General features: G+C 39.2%; 3 protein-coding genes across 5 annotated transcripts; 1 reads left to right on the top strand and 2 right to left on the bottom strand.

The window, feature by feature from the left end:
* On the bottom strand, positions 1–3,848 carry proca1 (protein interacting with cyclin A1). The gene is made up of 4 exons (XM_034701282.1): positions 3,256–3,848; positions 3,008–3,140; positions 2,085–2,219; positions 1–1,981 (listed from the first exon to the last, which is right to left on the bottom strand). Exons 1-4 carry the CDS (start codon positions 3,782–3,784, stop codon positions 226–228), a joined length of 2,553 nt encoding a protein of 850 aa, XP_034557173.1. The 5' UTR covers positions 3,785–3,848; the 3' UTR covers positions 1–225.
* Positions 3,723–10,005, top strand: zgc:174895 (uncharacterized protein LOC100126024 homolog). Its single transcript, XM_034701283.1, has 6 exons — positions 3,723–3,790; positions 7,851–8,112; positions 8,273–8,366; positions 8,640–8,786; positions 9,418–9,513; positions 9,863–10,005. Exons 1-6 carry the CDS (start codon positions 3,783–3,785, stop codon positions 10,003–10,005), a joined length of 750 nt encoding a protein of 249 aa, XP_034557174.1. The 5' UTR covers positions 3,723–3,782.
* Positions 10,006–11,302: 1,297 nt separating this feature from the next.
* On the bottom strand, positions 11,303–18,375 carry rab34a (RAB34, member RAS oncogene family a). 3 transcript variants are annotated; one of them, XM_034701280.1, is made up of 12 exons: positions 18,114–18,373; positions 16,782–16,892; positions 16,132–16,212; positions 15,954–16,045; positions 15,791–15,859; positions 14,517–14,618; positions 14,365–14,429; positions 14,156–14,207; positions 13,985–14,066; positions 12,947–13,037; positions 12,612–12,719; positions 11,303–12,516 (listed from the first exon to the last, which is right to left on the bottom strand). In XM_034701280.1, the coding sequence occupies exons 3-12, from the start codon at positions 16,204–16,206 to the stop codon at positions 12,449–12,451; spliced, it is 804 nt and encodes a 267-aa protein (XP_034557171.1). In that variant the 5' UTR covers positions 16,207–16,212; positions 16,782–16,892; positions 18,114–18,373; the 3' UTR covers positions 11,303–12,448. The 3 variants fall into 3 exon arrangements, with proteins under 3 accessions (XP_034557171.1, XP_034557172.1, XP_034557170.1); XM_034701281.1 differs by lacking the exon at positions 16,782–16,892 and having other exon boundaries at positions 15,791–15,856; positions 18,114–18,375; XM_034701279.1 differs by lacking the exon at positions 16,782–16,892 and having other exon boundaries at positions 18,114–18,372.
* Between the last annotated feature and the right edge of the window lie 3,505 nt (positions 18,376–21,880).

Below are 21,880 nucleotides of genomic sequence, written 5' to 3'. Positions count from 1 at the left end.
ATCATTCACAATTTTATTGTAGACATGCAGCATACAGTTTAAACATGATTCTCACATCACATTCAAATATGATTTCTGTTCATTTAATGTGATTAAAACTCTGAACCTTAAAAGATTACACTGTAAATGTAACTCATATATTGCAAGTTTATGTGATCAACAGGAGCTAGCCTCATCAGCTAAGCTTGTTTGTTTAGCCTATCCTGCTGTGCAGCGCATCATGGCTCATGGTTGTCTAGCGGTCAGTGCTGCTTTCCTTCTCTTCTTCCTGCTGAATTGTGCTTTTGCTTTCTCAATAGATAACTGAAGTGGACTCATAATGGGAGTTGCTAAGGTGGACTTGTAGGGCTTTTCCATTGTTGGCAGGTGCAGCTCTACGGCGGTGGTGACTTTGGATGGGGTGGTTGTAAATGTCATTGGTGTTTGTTCAGTTTGTTTAGGCAAAGACATGCCATCACTGGGAGAAGTGGGCAAGGCTTTTTTTCTTGGCTTTCTCTGCTTTCTGAATGTCTGCTTGTGTGTTTTTGTAATGACAGATGGGGCCACTGTAGTAGTAGAAAGCCTCCATTCATTGTGAGTTCCTGTTACTTCTTTGGGCCTGCTAATCGTAGCAGTAGATGCTGGGATGTCCAGTGCTTTGCTTGTCCCTGGAGCAGGAAGAACTGGAAGCACATTGTCATAGCTGTTGTGGAAAAGTGGATTGTCACTTTGCTGAGGCAAAACTGTCTTCCTCCTTCTGCTTCTCAGCCCTCTTCCTTTCAACTTTTGCCTTTTTAAAACACTATAGGAGGAGTTCAGAGCTGTAACTTGGACACTCATCTGTCCTGCATGAAAGTCAAGCTTGTGTGAAACCTGCTGCTCTGTTGTGGGCAGCAAGGGCATGATGGGAGTCCCTGTGAGAGGGATCACTTTCAGATTGTCCATAGAGGAATTTTCATGGGCGATGGCCACAATGGGAGAAGCCGAGCTGACTTTCCTCCTTTTTTTCCTTCCTTCTCTGTCTCCTCTCTCCTTTGACCTGTTTCTTTTGACTTTGGGGATTACAATGGGCGTCCTGGCAATGCTGAAAACAGGTCGCTTCTCAGTGTCACTCGCAGTGCTTTGTTTTTCAGGCCTTGCTGTTGGGACTATGGTAATGGTGGCAGGGACAGAAGTGGTTTTTGAGTCATCTGTTGTGTTAGTAACAAGCTTCTCAGGAGGAAGAATTTCCTTGCCCTTTTTTCGCCTCCCTTTTCTTAGCCTTTTGGTTTTTGCTTTCTGTGGAACTACTGTTGTGGTGCTTGTAGGAGAAGGGATTTGTTCTGTAGACTCTGTCAGCGCTTCAGAGTCTAATCTTGCTGGTTTCTCCTCCACTGTTGTAGTTGTCGTTATGGGAACAGGCTCTCCCATTGCTGGTTCATCTTTCATGACTTCATTAGAGGGCTCATCTCTTTCTCCAAGCTCATATTCCCTGTCTTTGACGCCGTTTGTGTTTCTACTGGATGGGTTGTGTTTGTGAGACTCCCTGATGAAGTTACTCAGAGAAATGGCATCTTCTGCTTTGTTGCCAGAGGTGGACACTACAGCTCCTTCCTCTACTTTAACACCTGCCTCTGCTTTTTGCTTTCTCTTCCTCCCTTTTCCTTTTCCTTTCTGCTTTTTGGTCTTCTTCTTCTTTCCTGTGTTTTTCCTCTTCTTCTTCTCTGAGCTTTGTGTCTCTGCTTTATCAGGGTCGGTGGTGGAGCTTTGAGAGGTGGAGACTGTAGCAAGAACCTTAATGAAGTCCTCGGCAGCGGTGACAACATTTGTGAGTGAAGGCTCTTCGGGGCCTGACATGGAAGACTGAGTCGTACTCTCTGGTTTCTTTTCTTCTGGGCGGTTATCAGACTCTTCAGTCATGGGAGGAGCCAGTGTCAACACATCAATGACGTCAATACCACCAAAGTCATACGGTACCGCCTCTTTCACCACAGCAATGGGAAACTTCTGGTACCGTTTGCACCTATGAGAGAGCAAACGAGAGGGAGGAGGTTTCAGAATGTAGCACAGCTCAATGTGCTGCAAATCTACTTAAAAGTTCAACACAGGGGTCTACTGATACTCACATGCCATACCAGTGCCGCTCAGCACACTGCTCTTCGTAAGCAAACTCAAAGCAAGGCACGCCGATGACATTAAAGAACGCCTGACCAACCACTCTGGAGGATGTGTCGTTAACCCCCCTTAGACAATCTTTCAACCTGCAGAGAGAGGAAGGGACAAAAATACTCAGCCTCAAATGTAACTGCAATTTTCAGGAGATGGGAGTTTGATCTGTAAAAGAAACATGCTGTGTTTGATTGCTGCTGTGAATTCAGTTCTGCAGATGCTCCCTGCTCTCATTTTACTGTGTACCTGTTGTATTATATGTTGAACATCAAGAAATACTGCAGTTTAATTTTATTCAAAGTTTTGCATCAGTAAGTAAGCTCAGTTTTAAGTGGGTATTACCAACACATTACTCAGATGTTTTTTTAGATACCTTAATATGTTACTTCATCTCTATAAACCTTTTTGACCCGCAGCTTTGAACACACACCTGCCTTCAAATGGTCAGCACATTTCCTTAAAGCTTTTTATAAAAACAAAAGTTAATTTTCTAAAGGAGAACTTTTAAATGTGATTTGACTGACTTCAAGGTAGGCTCTAACATTTAGAATTTACAGAATGTATCCTAACAAGTCGGCTCCAAATGCCAATGCCTTACAACTATTAGTCTGTAGCTCATGCTTTTAAACCTCTTGAATTATATGGTAAGTGCATAATGCAATATTTTTATGAGTTTCAGAGTGTAAAAGTAGCCAACACTGTCTCTATCTAAACCCCCTCAGTCTGAATGCATTTCCCTTTACATGACTAGTTTAAGGTGGTTGGACATCTGCAGAAATGCTTTAACGGCAGTAAGTTGTGGAACTAGAACCAGAATGTCTTGTGCATAGAGGTGATATTTAATGTGAGGATGCATCAATAAAATGATGTTTGCACTCACGCATTGTCACAGTCACAATGACAGACAGAGTGCCACTTAAAGTTAGTGTAGCCGTATTTAGAGGAGAAGGCGTGGATGACATGCGGACAGTGGTCATGGATACGGCAGCAGCTATCCGTCTCTGCAAACTCTCCTGCAACACGGAGGTCAGAAACCGGTTGGTATTTGGCACATAGTCATATAAAGCATACATGGTAAACTTTATCTGTTAAGCTATCTGTTAAGATATTTGAAATTATCTGACCTACCCAACTGGTCGTAATTGTCAGCCATGTTTCCAGCTCCACACCACAGGGTCCCCGGATAAGTGAATCCTCTCTTGGATCTTTTTAAAACCTGGTCCTGCAGTGCCGAGTCATCACTTTCATCCTTCCCCAACCTGCCGCTGCCTTCCGACTTTTCTTTAAACTCCTTGCACATCATCTTGGCTTCCTCCATGTGCGTAAAACGCGTTTCCATTCGTTGCACGGCCCTCTGCTCTTTCAGTCCCATCCAGCACTCATGCATGAAGGATTTCACCTGCACCGGGTTCACTATGATGGAGCAGTTCACAAGCTTCCCGGCGGGGCTGACGAAGGAGCGAACAGCTTCAGCTCCATCTGACACCTGGTAGAGGAAATTCTCCCTCACGGTTGACATTTTTGCGCATAAGGTACCATTGAGCATGGAGAACATTTCTTTGCTCTCCTTTTCTGCATCCAAAGCGCGGTTCAGGAAGTCGCCTTTGACAAAGTTTCTGTCCAGATAAGACAGAAAGACAAAGAAGACCGACCACATGATGCGGTAAGTTGCACTTTCAGCACCACGCGTAATCGAGACAGCTCCTCGCGGTTTTCCAGGGCTCTCGAGCAGCCCTCCCACTTTTAAGGCGACGCGCAAGTGGTGTGATTATTAATACGATAAATGGCAGAGCTGGGAGGAGTTAGTCGAATTAACCTCTCCAGATTTCCAGCCTGGCTCCATCTCCATCTATCACACAATCAGAGAGAAGACACTTCAAAGACTTGTCCCAGCGTGCGTCAATGCAGAACCGACGTGTGGTGGATTAATTGATCTGATACCAACTAACTGTTTTCACTCAGTCCATATTAATGTAGTTATCCTTACTGTGTATGTGCAGTGCTACACTGAGTTCAAACATGCGCATGGCGAGGAGAGGGTTTATTTGTGTGTAGAGCATGAACTCCAGATCCTTTCAGTGCGGGGTGAGAGATGACCGAAAGTGACCTCCCAGCCCCCTCAGCTCGGCCCTGCAGAAAGTGGAGATTTACTTTGGGAACACGCAAGGAGGAGGTTCCTGCTCGCCTCTCTTTCCATGGTAACAGGCATGGGGTGACTGTGCCAACCTAGGAGATTGGACATCTTTCAAATGCCACAAAACAGGCAGTGAATTGGTGATGACCTAAATCACAATGTAGGGACAAAACTCTTTCATTGTGGAATGTGGAGAAAGGTTGGCTCTGTCACACGCAAACCTCACTGACTGAAGGGTGAATTGATTCAGAGAAACGCTCCTCACGATCCTGAGCAGCTTACATATCAGCCGAATTAACCCAAATCACACTTTCCAACTGACCCTTGATCTAACATTTTTTACTCACCCTCTCACCTTTTTGTTGAGCAGGACTAAAAGCTCTGATTTGTTTATTTCTTATTTGATAACCAGTGAGACATTACGTCTGTAATGTATTATATCCTTTTAAAAATTCAGCTCTGTCATTAAAATGCAATTATGAATATTTCATCTTTATCATGGCAATAGATTAAGGCTACATTTTAATCTCTAACAAATAAAAGTATAGAAGTTCAGCAGGCAAAGGTCAGCAGTTGAGCTGAGTGTGAGTATTTTTTCTCCTGCAGATGTTTGAAGACTCAGCAATATTTTAAAGACTGTGTGAGTTTTAGGATTTGGGGAGTGAAATGTGCCTCATTTGTTATGTGTTATAATCAGTCTTGATTTTCAGAAAGAGAATGTCTTGATCGACATGTGCAGATCACTCACAGTTAGAAAGGTTGATGTGTTTAAGTCAGTTTACTTTGGTTCAAATGCCTTAAAAAAAACAACAACAGAGATTTTCCCCTAATTAATGTTTGTTAGTGAGTATTCATGTTGCTGAGGACAATGGGATTTTAATGTTTTATTATAGGAACTTTAAGTGACTGTAGAGACAAAGGCTTGTATAGAAAGTGCAAAACAATGTTAGTCACCAGTGTGTATTGCCTGAAGTCAAGATGAAAGACTCAAGAAAATCAATAATACATACAAACAGAACAAAATGAAACACAAAACCTGTCCATTTGTTTGTGTACTTTTGTATTTTTTGAGTGAAAGGAGTTTTTTTATTTGGCCCTATATATTTATGGTATGTGATAAATCCATCTGCACTGGTTGCATAAATGGCACAATAATAGAAAAAGAGCCTGATTCAATAATGTGAAAAAGTAACAGTGATGATGTACTTGAACATTTACTCTGTCAGGTGAGGAAATGTATGGCATGATTGTTTTGAAGTTCTCCAAGCTATGTGATTAACTGCAGTCACTGTAAAAGCACACGTGACTTTGGACACTGATGCACAGCATACAGTTCTCTGCATCTGTTCATCTGTAACTTTTTAAGAGGAAAAGAAAAAACCTCTTGTCAGGTTGGGTTTCTAATCAGCCCAGTGTTTAGTCACATGGTTGGTCTTACAGGGAGCTCTAGAGGCGGAGATCCAGCCTACTCAAGGCACTGAAATCGGATTGTTGGAAGGCGGGGAGAAATGATGTAAAATCACCAGAGGCAACATTCGAGCAAACGTTGAGAGAGAGAAAAAAAGTTTCCCATGAATCCAAGTGGTCACTAGAGGAGGGGCTGAAATGAGGGGATATAATCTTGCTGACCACAGGAAAGCTTTGGAGTCAGCTAACACACGCACAGTGAAACAGAAGGGTGACACTTAATTAAAAACCCTCCTGGGTAAGGCTCTTTTTCTTCACTCTCCTCCACACACAGGCCAGGGACACAACAGCATCCCCTGGATAAGATGAGCAGGCAGTGATTGACTCAGGTTAAGAGTGTGATGCAATTAGTTTGTTAGCATAAAAACTCATCCTTAAAGTTTCGATTGGTATCCGCTCTGAGATTACTACTACCAAATATCATGGAGCGAGGAATATTAAGTTCTTAAAGTAAGAAAAACAAAAGCCCTGGGATAAGCTCTTTAAAAGGCCAGCGTGAAGGATTAACACATTTTATCAACACATCTCATTTAGCGTAGAATAGGAATTGTTTTTTCATAGTTTGAATTGAGTTCTTCATATCTACAGAGGGAGCCAGTCTGCTGTTTCCCATGTGACCACTTGAGGCAGGCTCTAAAAGCCAGTCAGGCTCAGTGAGCTCCATTTTAAAAGACAAAACTTTTACACAGCTGTTTTTGTGGATCTACCACCACTCAAATATAGTTAGAAGGATGGTAGTTTTTTGATGTAGGGTTGTATGAGATACTTGTCAATAGTATTGAATTACCAACAGGGGATGCCGGTCAGCTTAGTATGTTGGTGAGAAATACCTGTTCCTCTGCCTACAGGGCTCTTTTCAAGTTTTGAAGGGAGGATGAGGGAAATGGTTATCAGTTGATTGCAATCTGAAACATCACTTATATTTTCCATTAAATCTGGTCCTTCCAAGTGTTTAGTGATCAAACGACAGTGACATATGACATCCAATGAGGAAACCTCCTGGCGTTGTCACCTGACACAACACATGATTTCGGTTAAACATCTGTTTTTATTATCTTTATCACTCTCATCTGTTTGCTTTTGGACTCAACAGGTGAATTTTACTATAAAACGAAGCCAACTTTCCTCTCTCTCACCTGCAACAAACTGTTAGCAAAGATGTTAGGAGTTGGATGGAGAACATACAGGAGCATTTGGCACCAGAGTAGATCCAAGGGAAATTAATCATGGCCTTACATTCATCAGATAAAGAGTCATCTTGTCCTCGAGTCCTCACTGTCATAAATGTGTTTGTGGTATTTCTCTGGGACATCATTTGAAAGCCTTAAAATTATCATTATAAACATAAATCAGCAATGTATGTACATTCTGTTCAAAATGAGGTTTTAAATATATTAGTATAAAAACACTGTGCAAAAGTGCAGGTAAGCATTCCAGTGTTACATTCCTGGAAGTTCACTTGGTTCGAGACACACAAAGCCTGGCTGTGGGAAAGTACAGTGTATGCTTGCAAAAAGATGAACCCTCAGCTTGAACCCTGTTGCCCAAACTTGAATGATACTTGATATCAAGTTTATTTGATTACTGAAATAACAGTCCAGTCTGAGATTCGGAGAAGATGCTGTGAGTACGGTAAGAGGGTTAGACTGTGATTGCAACCTGAGCTTGTTGAGACACCTTTTCTCAAGACGAAGGCCTGAAGACTGCGGCTCTGTCCAACATCTGGAACAACAGCCTGAGGCTCTGTCCAACATGTGGAACAACAGCCTGGGGCCTGCACCCTGGGAAAAATGAACATTTAAAGAAGATCATTTGTGTAACTCCTGTCCAGCTTTGATATACAGTTATTATCAAGTGGCTAAAGGCTACATTTGTTTTGTATCTATGTCAATTTAATACAAATGATTGTATGTCTTTAATTTACTTGTTTGCAGGTGACTTTTGAAAAGGCAGTAAAATTACTTGTAATGAGATGCCTTTTTCATTTGTGTGTTAGTTTATTAATTTCATGTCTGTTTAAGTTTTTCATTTTAGATATATTTTTTAAATGTAATCTGATTACTTGCTCATTGCCTGATATGATGAGTTGTAATCAGTTTATTTGTTTTCTGTTTCGTTGCAGTCTAATGTTATTTACAGCCCCCTCCCACCCTCCACCAGCCCCACATGAACTTGATACTCAGACTCTCACACTCATTTACAGCCCGGTCCATTCACCACAGTTTCTCTCTTGCTCAGTGGAGACCAGTGTTATTGTACAAATGGACGTGTTGGATATTCCTGCAGACCAGCCCAAAGGATGGTACCTTTCTCTGATGGCACCAAACACAAAAGGACCAACATTTGCCTGGCTGGACCCGTCCAGACTCTACTGCAACTCTAAGGTTTGATGAGGACAACTTGTACTTTGAAGATTTTGAAGCTGTAATTCTGTTTCTACTGTCTCCCCTCTCATGTTAAACAGCACAAAATCATTTATAACTGCAGAAACACACAAGCTGTGTGTATTTTGTACCATTCTGTGCATTGACTGTCTTGATTCAGGCTCTTGCAGACTGTGTCAAAGATCTTATCAGCCCATTTCTGAATGACACCATAGACCTGGTTGCCGGGATCGATGCAATGGGGTTCATTCTTGGTAAGAAACTATTCATTTTATGGAGGTAAAGAGAAATAACTTAACAGAAAGAACACTTGGTGTGTAACTCTAACTTATTTTGAGAGGAGGTTACTTGCCAATGCAACCTAACCCCTCCAGCAAATATTCTAAATTTAGAAAGCCCATCTCCTCTAAACATTGCTGCATCACAATGCATACAGTTAGATCATCCAATGGCTGATTCTGTGAGATATCTATCTGTTAGAGTAAATCAATACTGCTGACTCGTGTTTGTTGTTTGTTTGTTTTCAGGGGCGTCTGTTTCCAGCGTCCTTGGAAAAGGTTTTCTGGCTGTGCGTAAAGCAGGACACCTGTGTGTAGCAACAGAAAACCAAAACTACAGTGATTACACAGGCAGAGAAAAGACTATGGAAGTAAGGCTGGATGTGCTAAAACCAGGTTAATCTTTCTTTTTTTGTACCAAATAAAAATGTCGGCTGAGAAGACGAATGTTTACACAGCTGGTAATGTTTGGGCACCACTGGGCTGAGAGAGCTACAGTGTCAAATAAAGGATCACACTTGGTTACATTTTTTTGTTTCATAGACTGTAAAGATGTTTCACGAAAAACAGGTGCAGATTCTGTCAGTTGATTTATCCTTTGAACTTAAAAATAAACAACGTACACAAATATGACTCACAGATTCAAACCACAGCTCTCCTCAAGTCCTTGTCATTTCCTGCAGCACAACACCCTCTAGTGTGAACCAGCAGATGTTGTTCTTTGTTTTGTAGCTTCTTAAACATCATTATATATATTACAAATATGCTCACATTTGAAACAGCAAATATCTACTTTGTTCTGTCCACAGACAAAAGCACTTATTATTGTGTCATCTTATTTTTCTGATAGAGTATGTTTGATGAGGATCTGACTTATTGAGGCTTAAATCAGCTGCAACAGTTGTCAAGATGCTAACTTTTTTTGTCCATGTACATTTCAAAAATGATGTTTTCTTCAGCTGTTTTTCAGACTTTTTTTTTTTTTACAGTTGGACGTTAGATGGTGACTTGTGTGTCCTGTCTGCAGGCATGAGAGTGCTGTTAGTTGACCAATGGATAGAGACTGGAGGCACGATGAAGGCTGCCATTCAGCTAGTTGAGAAACTGGGAGCCACTGTTGCAGGTCTGTCCAGATAGTTGTGTTGTGACACTACAATATTACATTTTTTAATGGTCTTTATCATCTTTCAAGGGGTGGCTGTGGCAGTGGTAACCATGGTCATCTCTCAATCTGAGGGTTTGGGGTTCAATCCTAGGTCCTGCTGCCCCCGGTGGCTGTGCCAGCAGTGTGTGAATGGGTTTAATTAGATTAGAATGGGTGCTTTGGATAGCAGCCTCTGCCTTCATTGTATAAATGTGGTGTTAATGAGGCACATAATGTAAAAGAGCTCTGATTGGTCAGAAGACTAGAGGAAGTGCTGTGTAAATACAGTCCATTAACATCTCTATGTTGATCTCACACTCACCTGTAGGTGTTGCAGTTGTGGCCATCGAGAACACTGAAGGAGGAAAGTGGATCAAAGAAAACTACAAATTCTCTCACTGCATCCCTGAAGAGCTCCAGAGCCAAATTGACCAAAAGAGTCTTCATTCCTTTAAAAATTTCAAAAACTGAACAAAGACACATGAACGTTCTGTACTTAAAATAAGACAAGTGATTTTTTTGTACGGCTTAGAGAGATTCAAACTATTATTTTATATAAGCAATCTTTCACATCAAACTGTAGCTTCCATCATCTTGCAAATGATACATTTTTATTACTTTGCTGACACAAAATACTCAAACAAATCCAACATCCTGCCTTCACACTTTCCAATTTGAATTTAGTCTAAAGCGTTAACAAGACAAAATATTACCCATTTTCTGTTCTGAGTCAGAGATGTTGACTGATGTTTGCACATCATGACACTGAATACCGACAGCAGGCAGACCCTGACGAGATACACTTACTGATTTAAGACAAAAATAATACTGAACAAAAATCACATACCCTGCTTTTAAAGCCTATTTTTTTTATTTCTGTGAGGAACTTATGGTTGTGTCCATTTTGGCGCCCTCTGTGGACAAGCTGAAACCACTGAACTCATTGCTCTTTTTGTTGTGTACAACGCTTGCTGTCATCAACTTCCTGGTTGGTCCTATAGCTAGAGATCTTATGAGGCGACTAGTTTCTTAGTCTTTTGAACATAAATTTAAATTCTGTGTATCTGACTAGTTTAAGGGAAAGGAAACATTCAGAAATCAGTCAAAATTCAGACAATGTATCTAACATGTCTGAACCATAGACTGTAAATAAAAATGGACAGTGTTGCTCCGCCTCTTACTGTTGTACAGTTCTGAAGCCAAAAAATCCCTCTCCTGGGCGCAGCCATTGTGCAGCCAGAGCCTGTGAAGCCTTTGTAATAAGCTCCGCCCTACAGCGTAACGTCACAAGACGCTGTGTGTCCTTTGAAGTTTCGTTCTACAGCGGCTGTGAATCAAAGGAAACCCGGAAGTAAAACCCCGTTTTTTAAACTCTAATAACTAACGAAAAAGAAACTTTTCAGAAAAAAGAGGCCTTGGACACAAAACAGTCAAATACTAACTACATATCACCACAGCATACGGATGTGAGAAACATTCGTACGACGTGTATTTATTTTTTAAAGCTTGACTGCTCCCTCATTCAAATGAATGGGGGAGACGGATTTTTTGACCTATACTGCAGCCAGCCACCAGGGGGCAGTCACCCTGCTGAAAGCCTCACCACCAGGGCCGTATCCGGCACGCTTGGTCTGAACAGGATCACACATTATCTGACCTTTCTAGCAGTACACTAATGCAAACACTAAACTAACTGGCATTTTCAGCACACAACATAAGTTTTATGTAAACTCGAGTCACTATCAAACAATAAAAACATAATGCATTGTTCTTTGATAATACAGCATTTTTTTTATTTTTGGTTAAGGCTTCACCGTCAAACACTGAAAGGAATTGTGATTTTCTTCATAAAGAACTGTTCTGATGTCTATTCTCTGGACTACAAGTCTTCTTTTCACAATAATAAAAAAAACAAGTTTGTTTGGTTCAGAAACAAAATGTCCTATGATAATAATCTGAATATTTTTTTCTGGTAAAACCTAAGCATTGTTATACAAGCCCTATTGGCTGTTCTCTTCTCTTCTTGTTTCTTTTCTTGTGTGTATTTTCAATATTAAATCCTCTATTAATATTAATGAAAAGAGGGCATGCCCTTAATAATTTAAATCAAGTTTAAATGAAATACAAACCCTCCTTCTTCATCAAGTGACAAACAATACTGTGATTACAATTTAAACTGTTTTTAATAAACTCTTGTTTAAAAACTTGCGGTATAAAAGTAACAAACTTAACTCAGTCACTCATGTGGATGTAAACAAAGAGTGACAGTACCTGTTAAGCATACAACTAAGACAGTTTTAAGTTTGCAAGTCCAGCAATGGTTTTGAACCATGTGATCGTGGATCCAACAAAGGGTTAAAATTAATCTGCTGGGATTGTGTGATGCTAAACTTGATAGCCGAGCCAAAAAAATACATTTCTGTTCAAAAAATAAAAGAGATGAATTAAGAAACTTCTCATCCACAATACACTGAAATGAGAACAAGTACCTTAAAAACAGACAGAAAATCTAAAAGTGTATCAAAGTATTATTGAAAAGAAAATGTTTTACAATGAAACTACAGCAGCAGGAAAATTCAATTCAAGCCCTAAGAAAGGTATAAACTTCCAGGCATGTTACACATCATCCTTTGGAATCTCTGAAGTACCAGAAAACTGTATAATTGTTGTGTCACCCTATGACTCCGGACAAATTAAACTGAGCAACACCACAAGAATCCACATCCCACAGAGAGAAAACTTGCTCTAGTCCAGAAGAAACTGAACTCAAGATGTCAGGAAGTTAAAGTCCAGCCTCCCTCCTCCTGCTCTGACCACAGAAATCCCTCCCATGAGCTAGAGAACAGCCACAGTCTTTTTCCACTGAGGGAAACCTCATTTTGCGACTGCAGCTCTGACTGTAAAATCCAGCTTCTTACTGACAGCAGCTCGGCTGTTTCTTCTTGGACGCATTGTGCAGGTTGTTTGAGGTGCTGCTGATTCCTGAAAAACAAACAAACATAAAGTATGAAATGCTCGGTCTTAAAAGCTTTGTGAAAAATGTGATTTGTAGTAAACAGAGACTGCTGGATACTCACTGACAACCTCTCCTATCTGCCTTGTCCCACTTTTTTCCAACTCAGCCAGAACGTTGGTTTCAAAGGCCAGGGATGCAACTCTAAAGAAGAACTCATTCACGTTTTCTCCTGCAGAAGGACAGAACTTTGTTATACATCATATAGCTCTGTATGATGAACGGCATGTAACTAAGGAACTTATTTTGTCATGCCATGTAGAGCATAAAAACAGTTAAAACTGCTGTCTACTGGAAATATGAAGGGTGTACTCCTTAGGGAGATAATATTTAACACCCAGTACATACAGTTTTTTTTGTTAACAGAAAATCTTCCTTAATTCAAATAGAAAACCTCACCTGTAAGGGACGACAAGGCCCAATACTCTGCTGTGATCTCTTGTGCTATTTTGAGAGCATCTTGTTCAATCTGAGAATACTGAGCAGGAGACTGTTGGGGAAAGCAGAGGCAGTGAAATTAGACAAATATTGACAAAGTCAAACAATGTGAACATAAAGATTCAATGTTTACTGACAAGCAATCGCCCACAGTGAATATTTCCTGTGAAAATGTAAACTATCTGTTTCTGCAGTGTGCTAATTATCTTTGTCTGACACCTACCCAGTGTTGACAGTTAAAAACTGTAAAAAAATGTTTAGGAATAATCAGTCTTCTTTCTGACAGTCTGTGCTGCTTTTGTAAATCATACAGAGACACCAGTGTTTGTATGAGTCTTTTTATAACCAAATAAAAACTCCTCACAGGAACTTTAACATAACAATTCACTTTGTAGTGTGTACTCATTCAGTTTCATGTCTGCAAAGTCTCAGTAACTTAAAAAAGCACATTTCAAATTACTAACTTCCTGAAGTAGTTCTAAAGGAGGATTTTGGCATTGATTTAGCATCATTGTTTTATGGATAGGCTGTAATTCCCCTCAGGGATAAATAGATTTGTTTGAATTGAATTGAATTGAATTGAATTAAACTCTCTTAACATCAGACTCATAACTGTAACTCTGCTATTAACCTGGGTTACAGTGGGGTTGACTTTTTATTCTTGCACACATTCTTCACCTTCATCAAAACCTGACTCCAACATTATCTATTATGCTGCTAGCATACTTGGCTTAAAAAAGCACAGGAAATGAGAATCTCAGCCGCAAGAACCTCAGAAACCCAAACGAACAATCGAATTTTAAAGTCAGTAATGTCTTAGAAATATCTGTGACTTCAACCTCAGTCTGGTTAATGATGGAGAAACAACATTCCTGAGGTCTGAGCGAGGGCACAAACTCTTTGTGCTTCTGGCACCAATCCAAACAATGGACATTTAACTTCAGTAAAAGACAGAAATGTTCACAGGCATTTTAACTTTAAACCTCAGAGCAGACTTACACTCAGGTCTTTCTTTGTGCCAACAAGGAACAGCTGAACAGCGGTGGGGTCGTTCTCTTTCAGGGCGTCTTCCAGCCACTGTCTGCAGACACAAACATTCAAGTGTGAGTCCTCCAGCTTGGAAACAAGCTGTAAAAGTGCTAACCATACGCTCATTATAAATGATCTTACCTCACATGGCCTAAAGATGCAACATCAGTCACATCGAACACGATGATCACAACTGGAATAAAGAAAACATGACATCACTTCAGATGTTTTTACAGATTTAAGAGCTTCAGCAGGCAAGCTTTCACCTCTCTCTGACTTTCTGTTCTTTGTTTGTGTTCAAGCCTATTTCTTATCAGCTCTATGCCCTGAAAAAAACACTAATTTCTCACCCTGAGCTCCTCTGTAGTAAGTAGAAGCAATGCACTTGAACCTCTCCTGGCCTGCAGTGTCCCATCTGTAACATACAGAGAGAAAACATTAAGCACACAACATACAGCCTCAGTTTACTGACATTGTGTTGTTTATAAACCTGAAGACTCACAGCTGCAGGCTGAAGGGAACTCCCAGCACCTCAAATCTCTCCATCTCAAAATCCACACCAATCGTGGCCTTGTAGTTCTTGTCGAAAGCATCTTTGCAAAACCTGAAACAAAAAAATGTCTTTGAAGATCAGGTGGAAGAAGTATTCAGATCCTTTACGTCGGTTAAGTATCAATACCACTACCAGAAAAGGTATTTCTACAGCTGGAGAGAGACAGGATATGTGGGTAGTAGAGAGTGGGGGAAGACATGCAGAAAAGGCTTGTGGTCGGGAGTCAAGCTTGTGACCGCTGCGACCACGTATAAAGCCTCTTTATAAGGGGAGCGTGCTATACTGCTAGGCCAACTATAGCATCCCTTCAACACCATACTCAACTTAAAGTAATGTCTACAAAATATATTTATATATAAGCAAAAGTAGTCACTGTAATATATTTTGATTTTGGGTGAATATTACTGCTGCATCTTTTATTTTGGTACATTTTCCTTCTGTATTTGTTTAAAACTTGGTCTGGGCAGCAGTCGCTCTCTCTGCAGTGACTTTGGTTGAGACCACAAGCGGCACAGGTTCAAGTCCCATCACAGACAAAATTTTGAAATTGTGCGGGTAGCTGGAGAAGTGCTAGCTCACTTCCTGGGCACAGGACTTAACCTCTCTGCACGGTCTTTCTTGTGAAAACCCCTCACTCTGCATCTCTCCATTAGTGCACATTCATAGGGAGCCGTTTGTGCATGTTTGAGTGTATTTCAGCTTATATGTGTGTGTGTTGCATGTTTGAACAGAGTGAAAATTCATAATTTCCCTCAGGGATTAATGCAGTATGTAAATTAAAACAGGAGAAAAAAATCGAAGCTTCTGAGGAGTCCTGTTTTTGGCTTTGGGGGGAGGGATTTGCCTTTTATAGCATTATCAAACTTAAAGGCAGAACAAGCAGGATTGTCCTTTAAAATAATGTATCGAGTCATTTCTGTGTCTGTAGAGAACCTAGAGTTTGATTTGAATGTTTTGAGTCAGGTAAACTGTACGATGAATTACATTAGCTATGTAGCTAGTCTATGCATGTTACTTCTAAGACAGAAGTTACACACTCCTCAGCAGAGGAGGTGATATTTTCAGTGCTGTACCCTGTTTGTTGTGTGAATCACATAAAAATACAAATAATTACAAAATGAAGACCTGAATGATTTCTCTTCCTTGTAGAAAGTTCACATTCTTCCTTGTCATAGTTATTCATTATCCAATCCAGTGTATCAAGTGACCGTGTTAAAGCTTACCTATTAATCAGACAAGTTTTACCCACAGCCAGGTCTCCCACCACGATGACCTTAGAGATCTTAAATCTGCTGAGAAACAAATAAGAAGAAGATGCTAATTGTAAATAAAAATGCCCCAAAACATGACTCCTAGTATCTTCTGTCCTCTGGTTGCAAAACTCACCCCACAGTGCCTGTGCGCTGCTCCTGACAGGCAGTCTTCACTTTGTTGTTGAAATCCTCTTTAGTGTGCACGGCTGCCTCTTTCCTAAAACACTACGATAGATGAAGAAGGAAAAGAATGAGTGAGGCTGTTCAGTCTGTCGAGTACAGAGTCAGGTAGTAATAATACAAGACGTTACCTGAGGGAGCTGAGCAATGACACGGTCCCTTCGAACAGGAGGAAGAACACTCATGGCTGGAACTCGGACAGACATGGAGACCTGGAGACAGACGGAAATCAAGAATGAATGATCTTACTTTGTGGAGCTGATTCTTCATCAGACCTGTGGATGTACAACAGACACCTTGATATGAAGACACACAGATAGATTCATAAATTGACTGATTCTTCTGTCTGTTATTTATGAGCTCTTTCTTAAAGTACACACTTCTTATTGAGTTTTTGTTCCTCTTTAAGGATTCATTTAATGTATTTTAAGGGATGGTAATTACAAATAAGCTTTTGAAAATGTGCTCATACAAATAAACATCAAATTAACTAAGATCTCAACTAAACTAAACTAAACTAAAGTAAATGCATATGTCTTCATAGGATTTTATGATACAAAATGGAAAAATAGTAAAATGCAAAAATGAACTAATGCATTATTATGTTAGGATGCACATTATGAACCAGATATATTGACCAATTGACCATCATTTTTATGGACGGATATCACCTATCACTGATTTGAAGGTGTTTGTTGACTTCTGTATGTCATTGACTTTTAAAGAACAACATGGACTTGCCCCTCTCTATATCTCTGAGCTTTTTTCATCCCCTACAAACCTGGACAGTCTGAGATCCTCTGGTAGTGCTCTGCTAGCTGTTCCAAGGACCCGACTGAAAACTTAAGGGGACAGGGCTTTTTCAGTCGGAGCTCCTACATTCTGGAACAGCCTGCCAGAGGAGATCAGACTTGCAGACTTAGTCCCGTGTTTTAAGTCAGTACTCAAAACACATCTTTACAGGAAAGCTTTTATTGTGTGATTGTATTTAATTCTAACTCTGATTTTATTGCTCTGTTTTATAAGTCTGTATGGTTGTTGTTTTTTTTTTTGGGGGGGGGGGGGGGGTTATTGCTTCATTTTGCATTGCATTTCTTCTTCTTTTTATTACCCACTGTGCAGAACTTTGTTACATGTATTGAAAAGTGCTATGTAAATAAAGTATCATTATATTATTATATTATATTATTATTATTATTATTATTATTATTGTGTGTCCAGTGCTGTTATTCCTATATTCTGATTTCTATTCCATCAATTTTGCAGAAGATGTTTTGGTAGAAAGATAAATTGACATGGAATTAAACTGTTTTTTTTTTTGTTTTGTGGTTGTTTGTCTTGTTTTGCTGACTGTGTGTTAGTGTGCATGATTGTATATGTGTTGGACCCCAGGAAGAATAGCCGATGCTTATGCTTGTGCTAATGGGGATCCTAATAAAGAAAGAAAAAAATAAACTACATCAGTAATCAATCATTGACTTTAGTCTTTCTCTTATTATGGTGTTTACAAACTACAGGCTAGAAACGTGTTTTAAAAACCCCCAAATTGTCCAGTTATCATTGTTCTTCTTTGTACTGGCTTTAAGAAGAAGATCATTTTGAGTCGACTATATTTCCCCCAGTTTGTTTTTGTTTTTCATTAACCAGGACATAGACTGTACCCACCAAATGCCCATGTACCCCTGTCTCTTGAGGCTACAGCTGCCTATATGAATTGAAAGGCATCCAGGCAAGGATCCAAGTCACACAGCCCCGTAACTATGGGGGGAAATATCTGTTATCGTGTGTGTAGCTGTAAGACTACATGTAGAGCCAGACCAGACAACTGTAACCAGTCCTGATCCCCCAACATGTAGACCTTTTTATAATCCTATTGTTCATCGAAGCTCCTGTTAAACCAGAAGAAGACTAATTTACTGGACTAAGTTTGGTCCAACATGTAGCAGAAACCTATAAGGTAATTGTAATGGTTATTTTTAAACACAAACCCTGGGTCAGGTTACATTTAGTCTCATTAAAACTACCCGTTCATAAAGATCAGTACAAAGTAACAAACATGAACATTAAAGAGTTACAAACGGCGTGTTTGACCGCAGAGCCGTAAAGCTGTTACCTTAACAACGAGTCACAGGATGGTCCTCTTAGCTTCTCTTCTTCTCTCGTCTGTGCTCCCAGCAGCTCGTCTTTTCTTCCACAGATGGTTTCTATCGTCCTGTAAACATATTCAGAGACATTATCCTACATTAACGTGTATGTTGTGTTTTAAAGAGCTGAGGTCGATGCACGGAAGTTGGGGGGAGACAACAGTCTGCTTTAGACCCGCTGCTGACTCAGATCCCTGGATCTTTTTTTTTTCTTTTCCTCCCACATTTTCTCTGCTGGGTCCTCTGCTGGAGGAAAAGAGGAATGACTGGAAATAATGTCTCAGTCAGTCAGTCAGTCTCGATGTGAAAAGTACCCTATAAAAAATGTAACTGATGCAAGTATGACCTACATAGATTAGCTATAATATTATTTTTTATTAGACTCAGAATAAGAATAAGAATCAGAATCAGCTTTATTGGTCAGGTAAACTTGAACACACAATGAATTTGGCTTAGGTAAACTGTGCTCTCTTTGTACAAGGCATAAGAATAAGACATACAAATAAAAATAAAATAAAAATAATAACAATAACATCAGCTATAAATACAAAATAACAACAAATAGGCATGACTAATATGTACAGGCTAAAATAATATGATAAAAGTGCAGTGGTGAGTAGCAGAGGTAGTTTTTACATTAAAAAAATAGTAGTTAAAGCTGCTGGGAGCAACTTTTGGTTTGTATCGATTTTGGCGCCCCCTTGAGGACATAGTGATACCTCTCATCTCTTGTCCTGTACATGCAAAATTTGTGTCTTCAGATAATAATCGCATGCTGTTGCGTTTAACACATAGATTTATCACACGGTGTGATTATTTGCCATGAAAACAGCCAAAAAAGGATGTTTCTAGAGCGGGATGTCAATCATCTGATCTGATACCTACCCCCTCAGAACAGTTTCAGGCATTAAAAATGACAACAGAGAAGGTATCAGGGTTGTTGTGGATGGTCTTGTTTGCTTTTGAGGGTCATAAAGGGGCATCAGTATCACTTTCAGTCTGTTTCTCAGCCAGTTAAAAACTCCTCATAGTGCCTTTAAATAATACAAAAAATAGAAATATGGAATTCTGCTTGGAGAATTGTTGCATTTTATATTTACATGTATATATACAGAGAGTATTTATCTGACAGGTATGACACTGTTATGGTTTAGTGTTCATCAGAGATTATGCTTCCATTGTATATTATATTATAATAGCCTATAAACAGCGTTACTGGTTTTTTAAATATTTGTATGTTTACTTATTTAGTTGTGTAGCCTATATAAGATATGCTTATCTCTACTTCTTTATTTTTAATTGCTAATACATTTTTAACAATTGCTATATATGCTATTGTTTACTTTATACTCACTGGCTGATTTTTATTTATAAATTTATTCTTGGACTTCTCCCTACATATTTGTGTGTACACATGTGTAGAAACCTCAGCCGATATGGCCTGCGCTCTCAGGACATCATACAGTTGCAGGTCCCGAGAGTCAGAACTGAACTGGGCAAAAAGGCTTTTAAATTTTCAGCCCCGTTTACCTGGAATGATGTGCAGAAGGACTTGAAACTGACACATCTTGTAACTCTGGGGGAATTCAAGTAACTCATAAAAGACAGAGAAACATGCTCCATTGGATCTTTTGATTGCACTGTGTAATCATGTAACCATGTGAAACTGTGACCGTATTGTGTGTTGTAACCTATTTTGTGCTGCTGTCTTGGCCAGGTCACTCTTGAAAAATAGGTTTTAAATCTCAATGAGTCTCTTACCTGGTTAAATAAAGAAAGAAAATACTGTTTTGCACTGTCTACTTTGCTGCTGTAACACATACATTTCCCCGTTGTGGGATGAATAAAGGATTATCTTATCTTATCTTATCTTATAATTTTCTCTGTTCAATAACCTAACTTATCTATGCATTAGTAGAAAGTGTACTCAGTGTATATATATTTGTTTTTATTCCCTATTTAATTTTTTACCTTTAATATAATTCTGTTTTAACACTGTAAGTGCATTGTCAATTCCTGTCAATTGTTGTAAGCTGCTGTGACAAAATAATTTCCCTCTATGGGGATCAATAAAAGTATCCTGTCTTTTCTTATTTCTTTTCAAAATTCTGCATTTTTAAGATACGACACTTCACATATTTTTCATGTTTTATTGGATTTTTTTTAAAAGTCTGGCTCTGCTCCTGCTTTTAAAGTAAAAATTTATGCCAATGATCTTATTTCCCATTGTGAAGCAAACAATAAAGTTGAGTCTAAGAGTAATGTAAAATAAGTTTTAGCAAAACACTTTTCAAAACACTTGAATCATGTTATTTAGTGTTATTATTGTGTGTTGCATATAGTCCTTGTTCTTAAAAAAAGGGGTAAATTATATACACTGCTCAAAAAAAATTAAAGGAACATTTTGAAAGCACATCAGATCTCTGGAAAAAATCTATACTGATATGGACTTTGTAATGTGTTAGGAACAAAAGGATGCCACATTGCTCACTGGAACTAAAAAATAACAACATACAGAGGGCTGGATTCAAAGATTCAGCCCTGTGTAGTTTCAGCTGCTTTTTTTTTTTTTTTTTTACCAATGTTTTACATCTAAATGCTGAATTCTTACTTGAAGTGTTGTTTTTCTTTACAATATTGAATAGAAAAGACACACACATTCCCTCATCAGTAGTGTTTTACAATAAATAAACATCAACACCCTTTGTAATTTTAAGCACTCTTTTAATTCTCGTATCATTCAACCGTCAACAACACGGGTCCAAAAAATCGGTTGTGTCTTGCCACATCATACATTACTGTGGTCAATTTTAAAAAGTACAATAATCTCTGTGTGTCTTTCACTAAGCATACAGATATCCTATGCTATGTTGATACTTCTCATTCGATCATGATCTTTATCTGTGCTTTGTTTTATGTATTTTATAAAAGGCACTCTGGTAAAGGCACTGAAGCACAGATCAGACACATCTAAATGCTGTCCATGTCTGCTGGAATTTTCTTGGCATTTGGTGGGATATAAAATTAAATGCAAAGATGATAAGGTTTTCTAATTCCACTGTCAGCACTTACAACTCCAGGCATGGTTGGGAAATTTTATGTCCACTAATGGTTTTTAATTCTATTACCATTTGAAATATACATATAAAAGGAATTCACACTTGAGGACATTATCTCTAAACATGTCTACATTTAGGAAAGATGAAGAAGAACATCTTCACCTCGACCAAATCTATTATTATTATTCAAAAACAAGTAAAACTGTACACACTGTGGTGCTACTATACTAATAGTCTACATCAATGACATATCAGTACTGATTGTGCTGCTGCCTGCTCACTTCCTTATGAGCGCAGTTACCAGACTGTTTAACGGCAGGAAGAACCAGCTTCAGCCCTACTTGTGTCAAATACCAACAGATTTAAGAAGCCTGTGAGAACCATCAGAAGGCCATAAATTGTCCTGCTGTTACCATCGAACTGGCCCTTGTACACTTTTACGTAAAAGAATAGTCTGCACTCTGTATCCCTTCAACCACAAATGGCATCATGCAGACCAAGAGAGAAGACATATCTTTTTAAAATGTGCGTTTCTGTTAAAATTCTGTGTCTAGTATCAGTAAATCTTTGCTGTCTGTTGTTCGTACCCTCAAGTTGGGAGGGGTCTGCATATAATAGCTGCCCTCCCATAAACATTGGCTACACATAGCCAAGCTAGGTTGTTGGCCAAGATTGTT

This window comes from Notolabrus celidotus, chromosome 14 (assembly GCF_009762535.1).
Source record: "Notolabrus celidotus isolate fNotCel1 chromosome 14, fNotCel1.pri, whole genome shotgun sequence".
Classification (NCBI taxonomy): Eukaryota; Metazoa; Chordata; class Actinopteri; order Labriformes; family Labridae; genus Notolabrus; species Notolabrus celidotus.
The sequence above is the reverse complement of the archived record's forward strand: the minus strand, read 5'-3'. Positions and strand labels throughout refer to the sequence as shown.